Source organism: Myotis yumanensis, unplaced genomic scaffold, assembly GCF_028538775.1.
Source record: "Myotis yumanensis isolate MYYU_CA2020_CCGP unplaced genomic scaffold, mMyoYum1.0.hap1 SCAF_5, whole genome shotgun sequence".
Lineage (NCBI taxonomy): Eukaryota > Metazoa > Chordata > Mammalia > Chiroptera > Vespertilionidae > Myotis > Myotis yumanensis.
The window spans coordinates 39513111-39531801 of record NW_027223756.1 but is presented as its reverse complement, the minus strand read 5'-3'; the positions used below and the strand labels follow the sequence as shown (position 1 = coordinate 39531801).

Sequence of the window (18691 nt, the reverse complement as noted above, 5' to 3'; positions counted from 1 at the left end):
CCCGGGGAGGAAATAAATTAGTTACATCAGTGGTAAAGCAATGACTCTGTAGGAGGCAGGTGACTGAAGTTCTGGCTTTGAATATTTTACTATTTAAAAAAATCAAAACTAATTTTTGCTCTCAACATTACAGCACCATTTCATTTTGATGGGGTGGGGCGGGATGAGATCTTATATTTTATCTGAAGCTAAATTTTATCTCTTACATTTCCTATATATGAATTTTAAGACTTTTTTTGGTTGTTAATCCTCATTAGAGGATATTTTTTCCATTGCTTTTCAGAGAGAGTGGGAGTGAGAGAAGGTGAGAGAGAGAGAAAAACATAGATGTGAGAGAGAGACACATTGGTTGTCTAACGCATGCACCCGGATCCAGGGCAGGAAGCAAACCTACAACTCAAGGTACCTGCCCTTGATGGAGAATTGAACCTGAGACCCTTTGATATGCAGGCCGATGCTCTGACCACTGAGCTACAATGGCCAGGGCAATTTGAAGACAAAAAAAAAAATGATAATAGTCCTCAAACAATAGGGCAGCCCCCAAAAGACCCCTCAAGTATTATACAAACCTGTCTTGTCCAAGTTGAAAACCCCAGTCCTAGTAAGATATAGCTCTGGAACAAAATTTCGATGATACCGATTATAATTAGGGCCACAGTGGGATACCCTTCCCCCACTCAAGCATTATGGAATACGAAAAATGTAATTCGAGGAAGAACAGAATTTTCTGGTACTTTTCCTGTGACTATTTTTAGAATATCTGATATAAATATTAATCAGAAACGAATGTGCTTGTATTTTAGACTAAATAAAACAGGCACCATCTAAGAACTAGCAAGCTGGTACAGTAATTCCTGGCACCACCTGAGTTTCAGCCAGACAGAACCTCACTGGCTTTGATTTTTGTTTTGCTCTTCTCTGTTACTGCCATAAATTACTTCAAAGTAAGAGAGGCACATTTATACCTTGCTAACTACTCTTCCTCCTCACTCAGCTCAAGTGAAAGATTTATGGTGTCTTCTCCTTGCCATTTCCTGTAAACTGACATATCATGTACATGATGCCAGCCTTTGGTTTCACATCAAAAAGTGAACTCCTGAAATGTGGCAGCAGTCAGTCAACAGTAGTTACATGTTCATTTTAACATAATGGACAGTCATGTCAAAGAGATGCTCATTAATTAGGACTATTGTTTCAGATAGAACTTAAAAGTAAATGCCCTTCATGTGTCTTAAGCTACTTTCTACATTGTTTCCCTCTTCCTCCCCCCCAGTGCAACTGAGAAACCTAAAGGGGGAAAATAAAATATACATAGTTCATACCTGAGGCAAAACAAGTACTTTTGGAATCTATTTGGTAGTTATTATCTATGACTGTGTGATATACTAAGGCCAATTCCACATGTAAATTGACCTATGTATTTTCTGAGCGCTATTAAACAACCTGTAATGTGTTAATCTCTGGATTTTATAGCAGAGAGAGAAAAACAACAGCAAGCAAAAAGGAATGCAGTTCCAATCTGCTAGATAACTCAGAATGCAAGAATCTACAATTTCTTAGTTAAAAAACATCAATTTCCCAGTATAAATATGTCAATGGTACTCAGAAGATATTTGTTAAGTTTGTCCTTTTCTTAAGAAATGCATGTAGATAGATGCACAATTATTTTAATGGAATTGTATTTTGTAAATAAAAACAGCCTAAGTTAACAGTTGCTAAGGACAAAAAAAAAAGTATGTCTGCCATACTTAAAACCTTCCTATTTTCACAGAGTTCTGGCTGCTCTTATTGAGTATATTTTCAGTTAAGGGCAGACTGTCCCTTTTACAGTTTTTAGAAGAGAATCTTTGATAATACACAATTAGGCTGAAATAATTTTCCAAAATTTTGATAAAAGATAATAATGATACAATCTCTTTGCCAAGTCTTTTGAACTTCAGAGTGCTCTCATGATATCCTAATTTCACTTATATGATCTCTATGAGAAAATAGTAGGCAGTTGTATATCATTTCCATTTGATAGGCCAAGAGATCAAAGTTCAAAGAAGTATAGTTGGAAGCTGCTGTCTCAAGAAGCTTCAAAGAGGACTCCTGCTACTTTTCTGAAGACTACATTTTGAGCAATAACAGGAGCCAAATAAAAACAATTGAGATATATTAGAGGTCAGGTAAAATGCAATTTCATTTAGTGATCACCTGTCGTGCAGTGCATTTCTTGTTTTAATATTTTTTAATATATAGTTATTTAAAACAATTGGCATCAAGCAGTCTTTTTGCTAACGACCCCAAACCACTACTTTCCTCCCACCGAGATATTTTGAGAACTTTCATACCTCTGCTCCAGAATATGTGTCCGTTTGGAGGATGAGTTCATTCAGATCAACATCCTGACTGATTGGCATTGAGTGAAACTGCAGGTTAAATATTTCCTTCCTTGTTGCTGCATCTGGTAAGGGCACATACACGATTCTATCGATTCTTCCAGGACGCATCAAAGCCTGGAAAGAAGATGGGGCAATGCGGATTAACCAGGCTCAAAATTGACATTCCATGTGAAAGGTGCTCAAGGAAAGGGATGTCCAGAATCTCATGAATAAACCACTATTCTTCATAGTTAGTAAACAATTTACCATAGCTAAGATTTGGAAACAGCCTAAGTGCCCATCAGCAGATGAGTGGATTAAAAAACTGTGATATATCTACACAATGGAATACTATGCTGCGGTAAAAAAGGAATTCTTACCATTTGCAACAGTATGGATGGACCTGGAGAGCATTATGCTAAGTGAAATAAGCCAGTCAGAGAAAGATAAATATCACATGATCTCACTCATTTATGGAATATAATGAACAACATAAACTGATGAACAGAAATAGATCCAGAGACAGAGAAGCATCGATTAGACCATCAAACCTCAGAAGGAAGGTAGGGGAGGGTGCGGGTAAGGGGGAGAGATCAACCAAAGGACTTACATGCATGCATATAAGCCTAACCAATGGACACAGACACCAGAGGGGGTGAAGGCATGAGTGTGGGGGGGTGGCGGCAATGGAGGGATAAGGACACATATGTAATACCTTAATCAATAAAGAAAAAAAATTATTTAAAAAATTAAAAAAAATAAAAACACAGAGAAGAAAATAAAATAAAGTTTATATCTAGAAAAAAATAAAAGAAAACACCTACTATAGATTCTACAATCTATTTTAAAGATTCAAATCAATAAACAATATTCAGGCTACTTTTGAAAATAGAAAAGCAATATTTCCTCAGCAACTGTTAGTTTAGTAAAAGATGACTATTGTCTTTTAGGGGAATGCAAATATGACTTGCATTCATCGTATCAAAAGATATTCATTGTAACTTCCTGTAGTAACTTAGAATATGAGTTAAGCTCCTTCAGAGAGCCCTAAAATAAACATAGCTCTGATAAAAGACTACTTCTAGAACTGTTGTAGCCAAATAAATGTTCCGCATATTTTATTGGAGGCTAATGTCTAAATTATCTTAGAGCTAATAAATTCATCTATATAAAATATTTATTGAGCATGCATTTCATACCAGACATTGTTCTTGGTACCAGGAAATAGCAAAAGATAGATATTAAAAGAGCCAACAGGTCAAAGTGTGTGTGTGTGTGTGTGTGTGTGTGTGTGGTGTGTGTGTAGAGGGATGGGTAGCTTTTTAGTTGTGAGAGAAAGCCTCTCTGGGGAGGTAACTGATGCAGATGCCCAAAGGAGTCAGCCATACAAAGATCTGGGAGAAGAGCATTCAGGATAAAGAGAACATCAGTGCAATGGGCAGAATGACTGGTATGTTCCTGGGAAAGAATAACCCGAATGTGGTAGAAACAGTGAGTAGAGAGAAAAGAGGTAGGAAATGAGGTCAGGCAGATATTTATGGGTAGATCAGAGGCTTTACAAGACATGGTACAGAGTCTGAATGGCATTCTTCTTGTAATGAGAAGCTACTAGCAGGTTTTAAGTATGAAGGTTGAAAAGGTAAGACTTACATTAAAAGATCACTCTTGTAGGAGAGACAATATCTAAAGGTCTAACATACATGAATTGGAGTCCCAAAAGGAACTGAAAAAGATGAGGCAGAAAAATATTTCATGAGAAAAGAGCCAAAACTTTCCTCAAATTGGTAAATAAATGAATTTAGATCATTAAGAAGCTCAGTGAATCTCAAGCATATTAAATACAAAGAAAACCACACCTGACCACATCCACTTGAAAAGTGCCCAAGGAAAAGGATGAGAACTTTTATCCCAATTTCACCTATATCTATCTTATGCTATTTCTTAGTACCAATGACTCCAGTAAACATATTTTCAAATGATTAAAAATATTATCATAGTGCAACTACTGAAAACCAAAGATAAAGAAAATCTTGAAGCTGCCAGAATGAATACAGGGAACAATGGTTTGAATCACTAATGACTCTCAATCTAAACAATGGAGAGCGGAAACCAGTGGAACAACATCTTCAAAGTGCAGGGAGAACAAAAAACGTCATCCTAGAATTCTATTCCCAGTGGAAATATCCTTCAATAATGAAAAAAAAAATTAAGTCATTGTCAGACAAAGAAAACCACCACAGAAAATGCTTAAGAAAGATACTCAGATTGAAGGAAAATGACATAAGATAGAAAACTGAATATTCAGGAACAAATGAAGAGCTTTGTAAATGAAACACTCCCAAAATGTAGCCTTCTTCCACCTCCAAAAAATTACTCTTGTTGCTGGCATAATCAGAAATGGCATTTCCTGAAGCTTTAAGAGACACTCACTTATAAATAGTTAAAAATAGCACATTTCTATATCTACCCTTTTTAGAGTGAAGAATACAGAAAGAAGATGCCATAGAAGTAAATACCGAAACTAAGGAAAGTAAGAACTAGGCATGAACAACTTCTAATTAAACAAACAAAAGAAAAGAAGAAGAAAAAAGAAAACCAAAAAACAAGACCCTGAAAATATACCTGGGACCATACATAAAACATTACAGAAAATGCAAACATCAAAACCTAATATAATTGCTCTGTGGAAATTAGTTCTTAGGGAACACGATAAATTGTCTGCTGTCTCTGACACAGGAGTTTCATGTCTTTTGCCAGTCTCCATGACATTGTGGCAGGCTGGCTGGTTAGCTTACAAATAGGGTAATCTATTTGTGGCAGGCTAGCTGGTATCTTACAAATAGGTGTGAGAAATAGTATTTACTGACAATTTTATCATCCTAACATTAGTGTGCCTATAAAAGAAAGAGAAAAATTAGAAATATATAAATCCAGGAAGAATTATCTTTATTTTTTATTTTTAAATTTATCTTATCATGTCATGTTTAGAATTCCAAATAGATTGGCTATGAAAAATCTGCAGGAGAGGACTGCAGTAGTCTATAGAAATTCTATCCCAAATTCCAAAATTCTAATCATAGAACATCTCAAAAACTAATATTTCATTCTCATTTTGGAAAATGCTATTGTATAGGTTTTGCACATGTTCCAATACCTAGAACATGACGAGTGTCTACCAGATAACTGTTAATTTTTAAGTTATAAACAAAAATAGCAAGTCAACTAACAAATATGTAGTAAATATATTCCCTTTGTTTAAAAAATAAATGCTTTAATTATTTGTAGACTCTTCCCCAACCCTAGCATCAGTCCATTGGGAGGAAGTGACACATATGATTGGCTTCCTTGAAATGTACAATGTCACAGAATTCAGTCATGGGGATCACAGCTTCCCACCTAAAGCAAATGCATGATTCAGGAAATTAGAATGACTCCAGTAAATACATATTTTCAAATTATTAAAAATGTTATCTAAGACAAATAACATTAATATTAAATAGCCCTTAAGAATCTATCAAGCACTTCTCACATACTATATTTCACTTAATAGTTCTCCAAATCCTGTGAAGTAGATATTATCATACTCCATTAGGAAAAAGATAATGAGGCCCAAGTTCACACAATAAATGGCAGAAAAGTGGGCTGAAATCAGGAGTCTCAAAGTTGAATCAGTCCTTTTTTACTAGTACTTTACTATCCTTCCAGTACAATATGCAATTCTATCAATGGACAAATGAAAAATGTTCTTATTCTGAAATGACATGGATAACAAAATAAATGTGAATAATTATTTCATCAAAAAAGTATTATACATCTACTATGTGCTAGACCTTGTTTTAGTGGCTTGGGATACAGCTGTGAATAACTTGGTTTATTTTTTTATCAAGTTGAAGTTATCCTTCTCACCCTTCTAGAAAAAGTCATGTTCTGGGTCATTTAAACTTCCCTTTCTAATAGCTGAAAGAACAACACAGCAAAGGACATAGCTAAGTCACTGGAACAACACTCAGCATGCATCTGTGCTTTTGCCCCTGGTACCCGGATAGTGCAAGGCTGAGCACTCTTCAATGACCATAATGTTGTCTGGGCCAACAGCCAGCTAAGCTTTTTCTGGCCCGATCTTGTCAGTGAAAGTGAGCTTAAAAACAGAGCTTTCCTTCCTGTAGAACCTAGAATTTCTTTTAAAATACTGCCCTGAGATATTAGGGTGGAAGAATGATGGCAGGTTCTGAATGATGGCAGATTCTGTTATTTTAAAATCACCACAAGACAGCTCTCAATGAGAAACCAAGCCAAGGCTTCCTAACACTCTGACCCCTCTGGCCCCAAGATCACAGATACTGTGGCCTCTACATGAAAACTCTATTTTTAGAAAAATCATAAGGAAAACTGCCTTTTCAAGAGAACTTATTCAAGACCTCTATCAGCCTGTTCCTCATGTGTGAAAATGAAGATGGCTTTTTAATAAGAGAAGCCTATGTGCATCTGACAAGAATTACCCTTAAATTACACAGATGACAAAACATCTTCACACAATTTTATAAATAATTCCATGGAGTTCACCTGAAATCTGCTCGTGCACCCCAGACTAAGAAAGCGTGGTATTTGATGACCTTCCAGCCCCAATTCTAAGACTCCAATGCAGTATCTTACCAAATGTCATGCCCACAGCTTATATCACATGGTCATTACTGAAAAGTGTTCTATTTATCTAATTGTACTAATTAATTGAACGAATACTATTAACTTTTTTTCCTTCTGACCTTCACAAAAAAGAACTCAAAAGCATTTCTGGTATTTCACATTCAGGATTCTTATTGATCCAACCATATACCACAGTTACGGGGCTTGTTTTAAGAGATTCTGAAATTTAATACCTGTAATTTCTTATTCTAACAATGTTCAAATCTAATTTAATTAGCATAGAAATACTTGTTCAGACCAAAGTATTAAAACAGACACAGAAAAAGCAGGTTCTATGGCTGTCATTCATTTAAAATGATCAACAGGGTGTGTATGTAAGTGTGGGGAGTATCTTCCTCTAGAAAAGAAAAGCAGCACTGAGTCTTTATATTTTGCTCCAATAAAACACGTATCAATGTCTCATGATTCATAGAGAAAATAGTTCCAGAAACTGGGGAGAAAGGTGAATCCTTGGTAACAGTTCTGATTTATTTCAAAAAAACCTTTAACTTATTCTAGGCATCTCTCTCTCCTACTAAATTCAACTGATTAACATGTGTGGTTCATGATACCCCTTTTGAAACGTTCATTTATTCTCCATCTTCTTTATTATATACTTGTGTTTCTTTAACGCATGACTTTCCCACCAGATTGTAGGCTATATGTAATGGAAGGTATATATTGTTTTATTCCACACTGTAAACTCAGCAATGGCGCAGACAAGGCACTCAGTAAATGTTTACTCAACAAAGTCAAGCCAAGGCAATCTCATTTAAAATATTTTAGCTGCCATGGCTAGAAATTTTTCTGCCTGCAGCTTTATTCTTTCCTTCTTCTCTCTCCCTCTGTCCGCATCACTGCTAAAGTGATCATTCTAACTGAAAATGCTGTAACTTCCTATTTTCTAACCATTAATGAATGGCACCCTCAAGGAGAAAAGTCAAATTCAAGCATGGTACTTTGAGCCTGCCTAATTTTGGTGTAACTTTCCGACCTTATCTGCAGCTACTTCTTTCTCAACCTATGGCTCCCAGTGCACCTAACCACTCAATTGGCAAACCCACTAGGATATCTTCCACCTCCTTGCCTTACATATCCTTTTCTCTGCTCAGAATGATATTTTATCTTCTTAGCTATCCAGCAAGCTCCTCCTCTTGTTCAAGTCTCAGCTTAATCGTTTTCTCTTTTATATAAACTTCTATGACTCTTTCAAGTATGTAACCTGTAATATGGCATACAGGTTAAAAGCAAGGGCAAAAGAATTGACTGAAGGGGTTAAAATTAAACTGGGTTAAAATTCTAGCTCCACTATTCATTAGCTATTGTCTACACAAATCATTTATTTTTATTTATTTATTTTTTGTTTGTTTTTTCTTTATTTCTTTTTTTTTCTCAGACAAATCATTTAAACCTACTGGTAATTAAAATCCTTAACAGTCCTAGTATTTACTCAGAGGATGAATGTATAAATTGAATGATATAACCTATATAAAGTGCTGAGCACAGTGTTTGGCACATGGCATGTATGCTTCACTTTACATGTCATCATCACTATTATTGTTCCTATATATCGTACTTATCCCTAGCACTTAACTGAGCCCTATGAATACAGGGAATGCTAGTTAACTGCTCGCTCTTTTCAACAGAAATCTGATCGAGGGATCACTAAGAGAGGAAGCCATAGAACACACCTGTATTTATTAAATCTCTACATGCTGTTGATCCAGATCACTCAGCATATAGATGGACATAGTTGATGTCTAGAAATGTTTCACATCTTCGACTTCAGCTGCTAACTTTTAAAATATTTATTTATCTATTTCCAGTTTTATTGAGGAATTGATACATATAACTGTACAAATTTAAGGTATACAATGTGATGATCTGATACATATACACATTGTAAAATGACTATCAACATCAAGATAATTACATGGCCAACATAGTTAACTCTTTTTTGTGTGGTGAAAATACGAGATCTACTCTCAGCACATTTCAAGTACGTAACACCATGTTATCAACTATAGTCACTATGTTGAACATTCAATCCTCAGAACTTACTCATATCTAAAAATTTGTACTCTTTGACCAACATGTCTCCATTTCCCACTTCCTATGGTTCCTGGCAACCATCATTCTATTGTTTTTATAAAACTGGCCTTTTTATCTTATTTTTTAAGATTTCACATATAAGTGATACCATATAGTATTTGATTTTCTCTGTCAGGCTTATTTCACTTTAGCTGCTATCTTTTAAGGCTTAAATTCTCAATGTTTCAGGAATACAATTTCATAATGTCTTTTATATAAATTAGTAATCTCTAAAAGTTTAATTAAACTGAAGGGAGATTAGCTTTAGAATAAAGTAAGTAACATATAGTAAAAATCATGTAAGCCCTGGCAGGTAAGGAACACTCTTCGTTATATTAGTATTACTTTTGGGTTAATGAAAAAGAATATAAATTGTACTTGAGTTGGAGGAATTATCTGTTGAACAGATATTAGAAAACAGAAACAGGTTTTATATAAAATTTGAATAACAAAATCCTATAATATCCACATATTTAAAAGTAACTAGAAATATCAACTGATCAACTTTTTTGTACTATTAGCTATACAAAAAAAGCACATGACTTGGTCCTTACCTTTAAGAACACATTAAAAGTGAAGAAGAGTCAACGGATAAAGAGTTAAATGCAGTAAGTTTTAACCAACAGGCTAAGACAGTAGTAAAAAAGATGAAAAAGTACATGAATAATTTCTACTTTAAGAATTTCAGGGTGACGAGAAAATCAAATTGCAACCTGATGGATGCTGCAATACTGAAGGCCAATCATTTAATGAGCTAAACCCAGCAATATTTACCTAATGCATACATAAAACGTTTTTAGAAATGCAGAAATAATTAAGCGAGGATGCTGTCAGAGATCAAGCTAAATTATTCTTAAGCAATAGGCTCTGTTAAACAAGGAAACTAACTTTTGTAATTCTTCTCTTACAGCTTTTAGCTTAGTAAACCTTTTCACAAAAAAATCATTTGAGATCTTTTAATTTTATAGTATAACTAAGTAGAAATAATGTAATTTGTACTACACACATCATCCTTTAAATAAGTAACCCTTTGGAAATGGGTCTATTTGATACCATGGAGTATATGGAGGAAAGAACTGGTTTCCAAAAAGCCAAGGAATGAGAATTTTATTTGTATTTTAAAAAATTATAAAATTATTATTAGTGCCGTAGGTAACTGTCTAACCTTAAAATTAAGTTATTTAACTGGTTTAGAAAATAAAAAGTGAGAATTTCTAAGAGATGAGATGAACTGATTTAAGACTTTGGAAACAAGGAATTTCAAATGTCCTTAAAAAATCTAGAAACCTTTCCCTGATCCAAATGAGCTGGGCCTTGAGAGATAAGAAGGAAATTTACCAGACTGAGACATTGGGCAAAGGTAGAGGGAATACTATGTACAAAGAACTAAAGGGGCAGCAATGCACTAACCATTCCTGGGCAGGCAAAGGTTTATGTAGTCACACTGGGAGGCCGACCTTAGGAGGCAGCACCTGGATGGATCACAGGTGTGCTGGGACAGTGCTTCCCTCAGCTCTCCAGAGCTCCAGAAGCCCAGAGAGGCCAGAGGCTCTCATAGTCAGACAGCAACCTTTTCTGTTTAGTATTCCATATGTGACAGGTCATGAAAACGGTTGGGAATCACTGGTGGAGGATTCTTGAAGCATGGGCACATGAAGGTAAATGAAATGAAGTAAAATAAAACACCCAGGTCCAGTTATTTTATATATGGTGGGGAATTCCAAGGTCTTGGGTCTTTGTCTCATGGTCCATAGGAAATTGTGGAGGTTTCTAATCAGGTGAAGGACAGGCCCGATTTTCTGTTTAAGAAAATAAACAATTCTGAAGCAGTGTAGGTAGCACAGGAATGAAGTGGAACGTCCAGTTAGAAAGATAGGGTAGCCCTAGCTCATTTGGTTCAGTGGATAGAGCGTCAGCCTATAGACTGAAGGGTCCCATGTTCGACCAGGGTCCCAGGTTCGATTCCAGTCAAGGGCACATGCCCAGGTTGTGGGCTCAACCCCAGTAAGGGGTGTGCAGGAGGCAGCTGATCAATGATTCTCTCTCATCATTGATGTTTCTATCTCTCCCTCTTCCTTCCTCTCTGAAATCAATAAAAATCTATTTTAAAAAATTTGTTTAAAAAAAGAAAGCTAGGGTAAAGGGGCCCAGATAGATGTTGACAAAGATGGTTTGATTTTGGGTGGTGGGCACACAATGCAATATACAGATCATGTATCACAGAAATGTACAATTGAAACCTATATGATATTATTAACCAACTAGAGGCCTGGTGCATGAAATTTGTGCAGGGGCGGGGGGAGGGCGGTTTAATCCCTCAGCCAGGCCTGTACCCTCTCTAATCCGGGACCCCTCAGGGACTGTCTGACTGCCAGGGATTGGGCCTAAACTGGCAGTCGGACATCCCTCTTGCAATCCAGGACTGCCGGCTCCTAACCACTCACCTGCCTGCCTGCCTGATTGCCCAAACCACTCTGCCTGCTGGTCGCCCCTAACCGCTCTCCCCTGACAGCCTGCTCATGCCTAACTGCTCTACCCTGCTGGCCTGGTTGCCCCTAACTGCTCTCCCCTGCTGACATGGTCAACCTTAACTGCTCTCCTCTGCCAGCCCCTAACTACCTCTGCCTTGGCCCCCACCACCGTGGCTTTGTCCGGAAGGACGTCCGGTCTAATTAGCATATTACCCTTTTGTTAGTATAGATGTCACCCCAATAAATTTAAAAAAAAAAAAAAAAAAAAGAAAGCTAGGACAACCTTGAGCCTTAAATTAGATCACGAATATAACAGAGGCAGTGAGACTGAAAAGGACGATTGAAGAGATATCTTTGAAGTAGATCTGCCGAAAGTGTTCAACTTATTGACAATGCCTCTCCTCAGCAAAGGAAGATAAAAGATAAAGCAGGGTTTCTTTTAGATATATTTGTATTTGTATTCTGCAAAGAGAATGATTCTTGCCAAAAATCTGGATCTTACCATATGCCATGATTATATTTTGCAACTGCTGGAAAGTCTTTTTAAACAACATTTCCAATTGTATTACAGCTACTGAAATACTCAGTTACTCCTGGAATTGAGGGAGCTTTCAGTGCTCTGTTCAAGATTCACAGAGAAGTTCAATTCTGTAAGCATCTGCTGAGTATCTCCTATGTGCCAGGCACAGGATTAGATGCTAGCGTTACAATGTTCTTTGTCCTTTGCAAAATAATTCTTTAAAAAAGGGTTTATCTCTTGAACATAATCAGCAGTATGTTTGCCAGAGGGAAGAGGACAGGGGAAGTGAGGTGACAGGAGATTTGACTGGGTGGTGGGCACATAGTACAATATACAGATCTTGTAACATAGAAACCCACACCTGAAACCTATATGATCATGTTGACCAATTTCATCCCAATAAATTTAATTGTAAAAAGAAATCAAATAAATAATAAAAAAATAAAAAAGGGTTTCTGTATGACAACACCTGAGCCTGTGTTTGTATTAACACAAACCAATCCATCAGTCTGTAGGCTACCTGTCTAACGTGGGGCTTGCTAAGCTCTGTAACAGCCTGTGGCGCTGAGCAAGAAAAGACTTGACACATTGCATGACAGCTGTTGAGGACGCTGGGCCACAATAAATGGCAGCGCTTGATGATGAGCACAAAAAGGTGAAGAAAACAATTCAACACACATACACACACACTCCAAAGTTCTTTTGCTAGAATTATATATTCTTCATCCACTTCAATTTATTGGACACCTGAAACTAATATAACTATACTTAAATACAAAAATAAATAAAGGGCCCTTTTCCAAAGCCAAAACAGTATTTATCTAGAACTAATCCTAATTCTTCCTCTTATAAACAGTGAATCTGCTTTTTGATAAGAGGAAAGCGGAAAACATTGCAATTAATCTTTCAAGTATCTCTATAGAATTTGCTTTAAAAAGTTCTTCATGAGGTAGGAGGGGGCTTCCTTACATGTAGATAGGGTGAAGCAAAAGGAGATTTACTGTTGTTCATATGGAAAATACAATAATTAATACATAATAATGCAAGAATAAACTCATGTTTCACATACTCACAACTGTCAGCCTACTTTTGCCACACCTTGTACATTGACTTTTATAACACTTAAATATAAATAAACTCATAGGTTCTTAACAGGGTTAGAGGTTCAGGGTGGTGGTGGGGGAAGGAACTATCTTGTCCCCTGCTTACTGCTCCAGGATCCTCTCCTAGCGTTTGACCTCTCAGTGCCCTGTATGTTCTACCAACACAGAACTCCCTTTAGTTCCCTGAAAGCACACCCTTTCTACCCCTGTGGCTCTCTGCACATGCTGATTTCTGTCTGAACATCACTCCACCCAACCCTCTGCCATGCATTCCAGGCAAATTCTAGCTCTTCCTTCAAATCACATCTGCATAAAACAAAGGAATATTTATTTTCCCCTCTATATTACTTCTAAACACAGTTCACACATCTACTGCACATATTACATAGACCATAATATTTGTTCTCATGTCCTAATGGTTCACTGGACTTTAAGTTATTCAAGGGATATATATATTTTTCCAAATAAACAACAACAACAGTTCATCAAAATGTAACGTGTCACAGATAACAAATAATAAAACTGAGGTAGAGAGAGGTTAGGTAACCTGCCCAAAGTCGCACAGTAAGTGGCGAAGCCAGGACTGGACCCTTGGTAGTTTCACTCGAGTCTACTTCAGCTCTACACCAGAAAACACCTTACTAGATACTCACAAAGTAAAACAAAGACTACATTGTAAACACAAGCCAGGGTCTTGCTTTGTCAGTCCTGAGGGCAAGAATCATTTTTATCTAAAGCAAAGATATTTTTTCTTAATTTGACATGAAGAGAATTAGAGAATCACAGGATAGTATTATTAGAGGATTTCTTCCATTTTTAAACTCCCACATTTGCTGAGAAGACTGAGGTCCAGAGAGGTTCAATTCATGTCAAGTCATACAAGATTAAGCAGAACTTAGTAATGATAAGGTACTGAGCTCCTATGATATGTTCAAAATTGTGACAAGTGCTTTACTATGGCAATTTGTGCAATCCTTACAAGAACACTCAGGAGATATTCTTCTACCCACTTTATAGGAGGTTAAGTAGCTGTCATCAGTCAGAGTGGCATTAGTGGTAAAGCTGGAATGAGAAACAGGGTCCATTCTACACCCCCAGATCTCAACAATGAAGCTACACTCCATTACTCCTACTGCCATCCCACGACACATTTCTAGGCAAAAGAAAATATTAGTAAAGTTTTAGTAAAAACCGGGGGAAAATGACTGTAAACCTGACTTTGCTAGTGAATTGTATTAGTTCTCCTCTTTCTTTTTAAAATTTTTTTTGATTTCAGAGAGGAAGGGAGAGGGATAGAGAGATAGAAACATCAATGATGAGTTCTCCTCTTTCTTGTAAGAAGGGCTAAACACCAGAAATGGAAGTTATGTGTGTATTTCCCCCCATTTAAAATGGAAGCTTAATAAAGAAACACCTTTAGACAAGAGAACAATTATATGTAATGGAATATAGAACCAGATTCCTCAGGTAATTAACCACTGAGCCCAAACCTATAGGCTGTTCCTGACAGCTCCCAGGGCTTTGCTTGAATTGTTGAATAAGATGTGCCTGGGCTGGCTTTTGAAAGAGATTCTATGTTTAAAGCCTTTGAAGGTATATTTACTGGTGCGTCTGTGTACATTCACAACGCAAACCCATTTTGCATTTATGTATATATATATATGTGTGTATGCAAGTATTTGGCCCCTATGTTTGAAACTGCAGAACCTGTTTTATTGTTCAAAAATGTAGAGAGAAATGAAAGAGACCTTCCTTTCTAGCCATAGGGAGCTACCTACCACTTAACAGAAATACTTCCTGTTTTTAAGCAGTTGGGGAGACATGAGTTCCAACCCAAATACTTGGCTTGGAAAGTTAGTGCTGTGTTGATTGATGCTTTTATAACCACATTTACTCTACCTTAAATATCAATATGAAAAGAGAGATGATTTTTCTCCCCCCTCAACTCTTTTTTTGAAGGTTTGAGAAAATAGGAGAGAGAGAAAGGAAAGGGAAGGAAAATATTATAACCAGAACAGCTGGATGACAGAGGTTAGCACAGCTCTGACAGAGCTGAATTATCTCAAATTTATTCTGGGGGTGGGGAAGGGCAGTGATTTCTTTGTAAGAATGCAAAAGAGAAAAATGGAACTCTAGCCGAATATTAGAATCTTTAAAGAGTCTGCAAGTTGCAACTACATTCTCTAACAAAGCATTTTAACAAATTTTTCATGTGTGGTCATGGGATTAATACTGCCTCAGACATTAAACTTAAAAGTACTGTTGATATAAAAGGTCTCAAACAGGCAATTTTGCTTTAATGATTTTTGTAGAAAAATCAGGATTTTTGTTTTGTAGTCCTCAATATTGCTCCTTGAGGTCAGTTCAGTATCTTCATTTGCATAGAACATGCATTGCTCTGTCCAACCTGTCTTCAAACATTGAGCTCTCTGAGTAGGATGATCTCCTGTACCCTACTCTCTCTTTTTCTGGCTAACAGTCAATTCACTCTTTAGATTCATTTGAAAAATCAATAACTCAGGGGAAGCCTTCTCTAATCTCCCAGAACAAGTGAGATGTTCCCCTTCCTAAATGTTTCCATAGCACTTGGTGTTTATACATAGCACTGAATGCCTATAATTATTTTCTCAAATACTTAAAATTATTTAATAGAAACTCTATATACCAGACACTGTGCTAGTTCTAGTAACATACATTATTTTGTTTAATCCTTGAACAACCCCAAGGGCACATACTTGGAGTATTAGAACAACACTCTAACCAATGAGCGGTCAGGGCACCACAGGTGTTTTTTTTTTTTCTTCTTAATTTCGGTTTCTTCAGGAAAAGAACATTTTATGTATTCCCTGTCTATTTACTTTCCCACTCTCTTAGACAACCATCTCATATGTTCTCTCTCTTCAAACTTCCAGTACCATCTCCTCTGTCCTCAGTTTTACCTGATATCTTTTTAATAAGAAAACTGAATAATTAGAAGGAAAAGCAGTCAATAGAAATAGACCATAACTCATAGAGGTGTTAGAAGTAGCAGACTTTGAAACAGCTACTATATGTGTATTTAAAGATTTAAAGGAAAGCACAGTTCAGAAGAGATAAATGGAAGCTATAAAAGAAATCAAGTGGAAATTATAGAGCTGGAATATACAGTATCAGATGTAAAAATTCACTGGTTGGATTTATCAACAGATTAGATACAACATAGCAATAAAACTATCCAAACTGAAGCATAGCCCCTAATATTACATTCCTTTCAATTCCCACTCAATTTAGGATGATTTCTGCTCTTAATGCTACAACTTTTAAATTGCTGAAGCAAAAAATATTCCCATTCTCAAGTTTCTGAAGTTAGAAGCAGCAGAATATAGAATGTAGGCCTATGTGTGTGTATGTAAAACTACTGTTAATTGCCCTAATTGGTTTGGCTCAGTGGATAGAGCGTCAGCCTGCAGACTCAAGGGTCCCAGGTTCGATTCCGGTCAAGGGCATGTACCTTGGTTGCAGACACATACCCAGTAGGGAGTGTGCAGGAGGCAGGTAATCTATGTTTCTCTCTCATCAATGTTTCTAACTCTCTATCCCTCTCCCTTTCTCTGTAAAAAAATCAATTAAAAAAAAAACTACTGTTAGTTAAAATCACCTGTATTAAAAGGCAAAATTACTTAACTAGCCAACTAAATAAATATTTATCAGCCTGGTACTGGATGTATCAGAGATAAGCAATATTGCTCTGGCCTGAAGGAGCTTAGAGAATGGAGATGAGAGATATGAAAATGTTGTTCTTAAAGGCAAAATCTGTACAACTAACTTTTCTAAACAAAATAATCATAACAAAAATCTCTCAACATTTCAAACTATAGAAAGAGATAGGATTCATTTCAGCTTAATAAAGCAGAATTGTCTTTTTCCTAGTATCAGTTGCCTACTTTTATTACACCTATACCCAATTCGGTACAAACAGCAAATGAATTTCTTCATTTCTCCAGTTTCATATTTTCTGTAAGAGTCATTATTGTATGCAACAACCAAGCCACTGAATAAAACTAAAATTTCTCAGGGGAATAAACTGAACTAAAATCCCCAGTATACTATCCTGGTCCTACTCTCCTGCTTCTTGAAATTCCTGCTTTTTGAAAAGGAAATACTTTAAACAAACTTCTTCAAGTACTTGCACACATGTCCTCCTGACACACAGGACTTCAAATTTTATTATCTTAGGCAGAGGCAGTCTAATGATATTAACTCAAATTTGATCCGGAGTCTGAGGGAGCTGCAGCTGACCTCTGCAGCAACAGCTGTGAACAGTTACACCATTTCCTTGTCAGTGAAAAAGTCTGCATGGGTTTACTGCTCAGTATTAACTAACTGGGGATGTAAGGAGAGAAAAGAATGTAAATGCTGAAGAGTTATATGCTGCAATCCAGGATAACTTGTCTTTTTTTCTTTATTTTATAGAGGGAAAGAAAAAGAGAGAGAAACATTTATGTGTGAGGGAAACAACTATTGCTTGCCTCCCGTGAGCACCTGACTGGGGATCAAATCCACAACCTAGGTATTAGCCTCGACCAGGAATGAACCTGAAACCATTTGGTGCACAGGAGGATACCCCAACCAATTGAGCCACACTGGCCAAGGCTGTCTGACTTATTTTTATACCCCTCAAAGTTTATCATAAAGTACTTCTAAAAAAAAATGATTACTTATAGTCCTTGCCAGTGTGGATCAGTTGGTCGAGAACTGTCCTGTATACTAAAAGGTCACTGGTTTGATTTCTGGACAAGGCACACACACACACACATCAAAAACGTGATTATTCCTAAAAAAAGAGGCAGGAAAAGTGCACATATCTCAAGGTAAAAGTTCTGGTATGGGTGGGAAGGTAGGACATACTGTCACTCACTACTCCTCCATACAAAGTACTATTCACTTCAGTTAGCTGTCTGAGGTTTTTTCTTTTCATACACACACACACACACACACACACACACACACACACACACACACTGAGTGGCCAGATAATTATGACCACCCCGTCAGTAATTCGTTGGGCCATCTTTTGCCTTCAATACTGCAGCAATTCTTCTTGGCATTGACTCCACAAGATGTTGAAAGGTTATGCGAGGAATCTGACACCATGCCTGATGAATGGCACTGTCCAGTTCTGAGATTTGATGGTTGTGGAACCAGCTGCCTGATGGCTCTTTTAACTTCATCCCACAAATGCTCAATTGGATTGAGATCTGGTGATTGTGGGGGCCACCTAAGCAAGGTAAAGTCTTCTTCATGTTCTTGAAACCACTCCTGCACAATACGAGCACCGTGGCATGGCGCATTGTCTTGTTGGAAGAAGCCATCTCCATTGGGATACGCCATCAACATGATAGGATGAACTTGATCAGCAACGATACTTGGGTATGTTGTGCTATTCAGACATTTATAATGATTTGGCCCTCTAGCAACTTC

General features: G+C 36.8%; 1 protein-coding gene across 1 annotated transcript in view; it reads right to left on the bottom strand.

Moving 5' to 3' along the window:
• Positions 1-18691, bottom strand: part of AFG2A (AFG2 AAA ATPase homolog A) — a 240428-nt gene that overhangs the window by 45383 nt on the left and 176354 nt on the right. The window contains exon 15 of the mRNA XM_070417201.1: positions 2334-2498. Coding sequence (XP_070273302.1) covers positions 2334-2498 — 165 coding nt within the window. The remainder of the gene's footprint in view (positions 1-2333; positions 2499-18691) is intronic.